Source organism: Electrophorus electricus, chromosome 7 (genome assembly GCF_013358815.1).
Source record: "Electrophorus electricus isolate fEleEle1 chromosome 7, fEleEle1.pri, whole genome shotgun sequence".
In the NCBI taxonomy this organism is placed as follows: Eukaryota; Metazoa; Chordata; class Actinopteri; order Gymnotiformes; family Gymnotidae; genus Electrophorus; species Electrophorus electricus.
In genome coordinates this window covers 26,750,201-26,757,700 of record NC_049541.1, presented here as the reverse complement: position 1 = coordinate 26,757,700, position 7,500 = coordinate 26,750,201, and the positions used below count along the sequence as shown (strand labels likewise).

Genomic DNA, 7,500 nt, shown 5'->3' with positions numbered 1-7,500 from the left:
CCGCCACGTGCAGTGGGAGGATCGTTGTTAGTGGCCTTTGTCGTAGTGTGCAGGATTGTTGGTCATTGTGGAAGTAACGTCGTAACGTCTTGATGTAATGTTCCTTTCGTCATTTGGTAAACATGTTCGTGTTTGTCACATATTGTTGACTATTTCATGTTTGTGTTTGTCGTTTGTAATGCTTGTGAGTGCCGTTATCCTTTTATGTTTATATGTGAATAAATGTACGTCCCAGTCGCTGGAGTCTGTGCGTCCTGCCCTCACCCTGCGGCACTTGGGCCACTACGCGTTACACAAATACTACACAGGTATGAAGACTAACCAATGACTACATTTGGATTCGTGGTCCAGAACAGCAGCAGATAGTCCAGTCTATGGGGGTTAGTACATATTGATTTAAGATCTAGTAATTTAAAACCAGACATAGTAATTTAAAAACCCCAAAAGATGGGGTTCATATAATTTCATTCTTCTGGATGTAAATAAACTGTGAACATCACACCTCAAATACAACAGATTACACATTTTACTACAATTCAACCGGTGACCGGTGCACTGCTACACATGTGCTCTTCCACTCTGAGCCTGCAGGGGGTGCTGATGTTTCACAGGCCTAGGAATCCTCACCTCAGCTCTGTGCCTGCTTGTGTTAGCAAAAAGGCTTCAAGCTCTACTTGCCCCATTCATGTATATGTGTGCTCCTTTTATGCAGGTGTGCGTTTGTTAAGTGTGCTGCCCCTGTGGGGACGGGACGCAATGCTGGTTTTTCCACCACCGCTTTCTGGGCCATCGGGCACCATTTCCGGGCACCACTCCGAGCTCTCGTCAGCACAAGAGCCTGCATCAAAGGGCCCAGCCGTCTGGAGAAGAGACGCTGAAGAACAACACGTGCCAAGCTAACGCGGCAGTGTTGAAAAACGGCCGCAGCCCTCGCCGTTATCAGACCCGCACCGCGCCCCAAGGGCCGTTAAGCTCACCGCGTGTGAAGGTGAAAATGTTAGGAGAGAATGTAAAGTTATAAAGTTTCTGCTTCTGCTTCATTTGAACAGACCTGAAACTCGAGCGCAGACCCCAGTGGCTCATAAACATGCTTCACACTCACATTGGGGATCCACACCATGATACACACACATCCCGAATGATGCCAACTTTACCACTATGCATCCCCGCTGACTCCAAACACACCCCGGTAGGTCACGTAAGATGTACAATAAGGGACTGGGGTGTCGTAAAGATAAAATTAAGCTTAGAGTTAGGCTTATGCTAAATTAGGGTGAGCATATTTTGGTCTTGAAAAGAAGACCTGGGAGTAATAAGGTAGCATAGGGCAGACAGTCACCTCTGGTGGGTGGAAGGTTGGGACTAAGGTGGACTGAGGTGTGTGGACTGGATTGTGGGGGGTTACAAAAGTTAAAAGTTAACATGTATCCACAACCATGCCATGTGAATGTTCTCATCAGTAGAAGCATCACAGTAAGGTCTGTTTTACACTGCTTTTGTACCTGGATGCAATACTTGTTTTTTTCATAGTCTGAGCACCGACATTTCCTTCAGGATCAATAATGTCTTATCTTGTTGTGTCTTATCTTACTTGAATTTTTTAGAATGAGAGCAAGCCTGGGCAGACATGCGGTCCATTGATGTGCAGCTATTGTGATGCTCAGTGGTGTAGAATGTAAAACTCAGGGGCCTTGTGGGGGGTTGTCCATGAGCCCCTGCCCTGTTCAGGCTCTGTGGCGTTCTGTGGCGTTCCAAGCGCTGACTCCATTGTTTTGCTGGGGAACTTCACCACTCATCAGGGCAACAATTGGGAAAAACTTGGAGGAGGGATTGGAAGGAATGGCCTTCCTGTTCTGAGCCCGAGTGGATTGTCGTTTTAGGACTTTGTACTAGCTATTGTTTGTCCACAACTAACGCTATGTTCGAACACAAGATTGCTCATGAGTGTAATTGATAGCAGAGCAAAAAGGTCATGATGGACTTCATGGTTGTGTCAACTGACCTGTTTTGGACTCTCAGATACAGAAATGTGCAGAGCAGAGAGCTCAGCTGATCGCCATTTGGCAGTGAGTGGGATCAGATGGTGCAGAATGGTGCAGATGGGATCAGATGGTGTAGACCTGGTATACGATAGCTCAGGAGGGGAAGGAGAAACACCATCCAAGCTGTGCTCAGCAAGAGAGGTGAAGCTCTGAACTTGACTGAGAATATTGTCAATCATTGGGAGAAGCACTGTGAGGAGCTCCTTAACCCGAGAAACTGGCCTTCTGTCCAGTAGGCTGTCCGTGGCTGATGTCAGTGAGGTATTTGGAAAGCTCCACAGTAGCAAGGTACCAGAGGTGGACAAGATTCACCCAGAAGGCTCTGCATGCCTGGAGGGTATTTTGGCTGACATGCCTCATGGACCTTGGAAACAATGCCTCTGGATTGGCAAACCTGGGTGGTGGTCCCCACTTTTCATGCAAATGATACACAGACCACAGCCAATACCTTTTGTTCTAAATCTAGGATTACTATATATTAGATCCCTAACATCTCAGGGTGAAATTATCTGTAAACAGTCTGCTGCTTTCTACTGCTATGCTGATGACACTCAGTTATATGTCTCAGCCAAACCAGAGGACAAATATCATCTTAATATTACAGAGGAACATGTAAAGAACACAAGACACTGGGTATTGAGAAACTTTCTCTTTCTTAATCCTGAACAACAGAAGTGCTCTTATTAGACCCACAGGCAGCACAGGAGTAAGCTCTCTGATTAGGTAATAAACATTGATTGCCTCCCAATTACACCATGTTTAATGGCTAAAGATCTTGGTGTAATTATGGATCTCAGTCTATCATATGAAACTAATGCTAATAAAGATCTAGGACAGCCTTGTTCTATCCAGGAAACTTGCAAATTTAGAAATATACTATCACTACATTACTTAGAAAAACTAGATTTGACTGCTGGAAGTGATAAAAGTTTTACTAGAAATAGAAGGTTTTCTCATGTTGCTCCTATGTGAGCTACACTGCATTGGTTTCCAGAAAAAAATGTATTGATTAAAAAATTCTTCTAATTAACATACAAAGCATTGAATGTTCTTTCCCTACGGTACCTTAGCAAACTCTTGGTCTATTATGATCTGCCACATCTGTGTAGATCAAAAGCCACAGGCTCTTTTTAGCATCTAGAAGAAGGAAATCCACTTCAAGGGGCACAGCCTTTTCTTACAGCTCCCAAGATATTGAATAACCTTCCTGTAAATGTTCAAGTCTCATACAGTCTCAAAATTAAAGGCCAGGCTGAAGACCTATGTGTACTGTCACGCATTTTACTAACTACTTCCCACCTTAGGTAAAGGTGTGGATCTGGGGGTCCATGGGCATTGATGGTTATGGCAAACTGGGATGTTATGATGCTGTCACTTCACCTCTCAGGTTTGTTGACTGAGAGTGGTGGAGTGCTGATGTTCCAGGGTGCCTCATGCCTGTGGTTCCTTCTGGCTCTTTCCATTCAGCTATGCTGCCATAGCTAGATCTGCCAAAGTCTACTCTTGCACATTATATAACCATATTTTACAAACTTCAGTATTTGACCCATCTCAGCTGACTCTGTGGCTATTCCCAACTCCAGCCCCAGCCTATCCTATTGGGTGATGTAGCATTTAATTTTTTAGGCATTCACTGACATTATCATTTATTCTCCCAATCGTAAAATGATTCAGTTATTGCTTTAAATGTGTGGCTAATCACTTGGCTGGCAAACCTTTGGTTGCTCATTTGAAGCTTGCTGTATGCATCCTACAGAAAGTTGGTTTTAGAACATGTCAGCTGGATGGGCCAATAAACCAACAGGATAGAGCAAATACATGCCTTTCAAATGGTTTTGAGTATGTGAAGACCTTAAAAACTAGTTTGAGTCGTTTCCTGTTGCCTGACTTGAACAATACATGAAAGCTCTTGTTTTGGTGTTAGTACCTCTGGTTGTTTATTTTTTTCATCATGGCAAGAGAGGTAAATATCAATAGCTGAGCACAATCGGCTAAAACACAATTCTGCATAGTTTTCTGGCTAAAAGTTAATCGCTTACACCCTTCTGTAAGGGTGAGCAGTAAGGAGGCAGATGCATGCGTGGAGAAGAGCGAGATTTAATAGGGGCAAATCCAGAATCAGAGTTGTTCTAGCAGTCCAGGGTCACAGAACCGACATGGAGAGTACCGGGATAGATGGATAAAAAACACGAGTACACGAAAGCAAACAGGAGAATCAGCCTATCACAAAAGACTAGGGAAAACTTAAACACAATGATCCAAATATACATACATGGAGTCAAGAAACAAACACAGCCACATAAACACATTCAATGAACAGCCATGACAAAGGCACACAACAGGGTTTAAACACATGACAGTACCCCCCCCCCCAAAGCACCAAACACCTGGGCGCGCAAACACAGGGACCATCAAAACCAAAAACACAACAGGACTAGGATGCTACACCAACAGAAACAGAACGGCCAAGACGCGGAGCAGGGACAGGACCCAGACGAGATACAGGAGCACACAGGCCAGAAACAGGAATCAATACGGGACATGATGAGGAGCAGGTACCGGAACATCAGCAGACACAGGAACCGGGGCAACAGGAGAAGACTGAACAGGACAAGAACCAGGAGCAAAAGGAGGAATAGACACAGGAACCGAAGGAACAGGCGCGACAGGAAAAGAAGCAATGGGATTAGAAACAGGAGAAACATGGGGATTGGGCACAGGGACAGAGGCAAGTAACACAACAGAGACAGGCACTGGAACGAAAGACACCACAGGCATGGGTACAGGAACTGGGACAGGCAGGGTAACTTCCATGCCACAAGGCAGGGTAACAGGTTTAAGCACAGAAAGACAAACAGGCATGGACGTATGGACAGGAACATAGACGAAACCAGGAAAGTGAGCAGGCAACACAGGAACTGAGGTAACAGGAGAAACAATCACAGAAGGCATACGAAAACAGGAGACACAGGCCAAGGCAGGACAGGCAGGGAACATGAGGCCTGTGACCCAGGAGGCAGGTCTGTGGACACAGAGGAGACTGGAGAACTGGCAGTGGCAGCCTTTTGAAGCACAGGAGAGCTTCGAGGAGCAACCGCTGGGACAAGTCTAGCACGAGGCACGGGGACTCGTGCAGTGACTTCTTCCACTCCAGGAACAAGAACTGGTGGCAAGTCGTCTAGTTGCAGTTTATCGTACACATACTTGTCACGTTTTTGTAGTTTCTCTAACAGGATTTGGCAGGCCTTGGGGCCTTTCTTCTTAACGCTGCCGATCAAACAGCGAGCCCGATCAGCCTGGAGTGGGTTCTGTTGTAGGATTGACTCCACTTCTTCTTCTCCGAACACCTTCTCATCGTTAAGATCATCCAACAGTTGTTTGATCACAGAATCGGTCAAACTGTCCTTTAACTCAGTTCGTACCCGTTCAAGCACTTTATCTAGGAGAAATGTCATGGTGCAACAATATGATGATGAACAACATCATAAACGTGTTCAGTATTTTTTTACATTTCTTTTCTATTGTATCACTTTTTCTCCTAATTATTAATTTTTTTCTTTTCAAGTATAGTGGCCTACATTTTGTAGCAAAAGCAAATTATAAGGTTATTTTTCTTACCAGCCATCCTGGTGGTGTATATGTCACAGCTGAGGAGCAGTTTTGAGGACGCAAACCTTTGTGACACAGCAAGGAGCTTGATGTGGACTGTGACTTGCAGTGGCGGATCTGTACTATCAGTGATGGTTGTGTGTATGAGTGATGGTTCACCACTTCCTACCCCCCACCGTGTAACCATAAAAGGTGGTCTGCTTGTCTTATCTTTGCCCACTTTTGTAAATTCAAGCCCAGCTGAAGATGGATTTCACAGCTGTGGTGTTCAAGTGTTGTATATATATGCTTTTGTCATCTTTGTGGCTTTATATCACGCAGAAAATGGTTACTGTATGATGTGTGTTGTGCTCACAGAACCTTCAAGCTCACGTCCTCTCACAGACAGACAGGAATTTCAGTGAAATCTTAGAGCTTTTATAATGCTGCAGAACATGTTACACACAGATTGCAAAGATAAACTGAAAGTTTTACTATCCCTAAATACAGAGAGATGTGGGCATGATGCAAAAACAAAAATTATAACAGAAAGAAGTAAACACTTCAAATATATGTTAGGCGTTCTCTAATGCTAGCACAATCTCACTGACATCACCAGCAACAGACAGTGGTCACTGACCATAATAAAATACTGATCATCAGAAAAATAAATGAGTATTTGTTGGGCTTTCCAAAATTAAGTATCCAAACAGATCATTAATTGATGTCTGTTCACACCATTAACCCTGCTTGCAATAGGGCAGTGGTAGCTCAGTGGTTAAGGTAACACCACTGCCAAGTTGCCTCTGTTGGGCCCCTGAGCAAGACCCTTAACCCGCAATTACTCAAGCTGTGTTCAGTCATAATTGTCAGTTGCTTTGAATAAAAGTGTCAGATAAATGCGGTAAATATAAATCTATGAACCCCTGGGAGGGACTAATCATGACAGTACCCCACCCCAAAACGCGCAACACCGGGGCGTGCAAACACCATCAAAACCAAAAAAAACAGGACTAGGATGCTACACCAACAGAAACAGAACGGTCAAGACGCGGAGCAGGGACAGGACCCAGACGAGACACAGGAGCACACAGGCCAGAAACAGGAATCGAATACGGGACACGATGAGGAGCAGGACACCGGAACATCAGCAGACACAGGAACCGGGGCAACAGGAGAAGACTGAACAGGACAAGAACCAGGAGCAAAAGGAGGAATAGACACAGGAACCGAAGGAACAGGCGCGACAGGAAAAGAAGCAATGGGATTAGAAACAGGAGAAACATGGGGATTGGGCACAGGGACAGAGGCAAGTAACACAACAGAGACAGGCACTGGAACGAAAGACACCACAGGCATGGGTACAGGAACTGGGACAGGCAGGGTAACTTCCATGCCACAAGGCAGGGTAACAGGTTTAAGCACAGAAAGACAAACAGGCATGGACGTATGGACAGGAACATAGACGAAACCAGGAAAGTGAGCAGGCAACACAGGAACTGAGGTAACAGGAGAAACAATCACAGAAGGCATACGAGGAACAGGAGACACAGGCCAAGGCGGGACAGGCAGGGAACATGAGGCCTGTGACCCAGGAGGCAGGTCTGTGGACACAGAGGAGACTGGAGAACTGGCAGTGGCAGTCTTTTGAGGCACAGGAGAGCTTCGAGGAGCAACCGCTGGGACAAGTCTAGCACGAGGCACGGGGACTCGTGCAGTGACTTCTTCCACTCCAGGAACAAGAAGTGGTGGCAAGTCGTCTAGTTGCAGTTTATCGTACACATACTTGTCACGTTTTTGTAGTTTCTCTAACAGGATTTGGCAGGCCTTGGGGCCTTTCTTCTTAACGCTGCCGATCAAACAGCGAGCC

The 7,500-nt window shown here is 45.4% G+C and overlaps 1 protein-coding gene across 1 annotated transcript in view; it reads right to left on the bottom strand.

Annotated features, from left to right (window-relative positions):
- Nucleotides 1-5,497, bottom strand: part of LOC118241746 — a 14,866-nt gene extending 9,369 nt beyond the window's left edge. The window contains exons 1-2 of the mRNA XM_035528565.1: nt 4,997-5,497; nt 776-860 (exon numbers count right to left, since the gene is read on the bottom strand). Of these exons, the coding sequence (XP_035384458.1) occupies nt 776-860; nt 4,997-5,497 (586 nt within the window). The remainder of the gene's footprint in view (nt 1-775; nt 861-4,996) is intronic.
- Between the last annotated feature and the right edge of the window lie 2,003 nt (nt 5,498-7,500).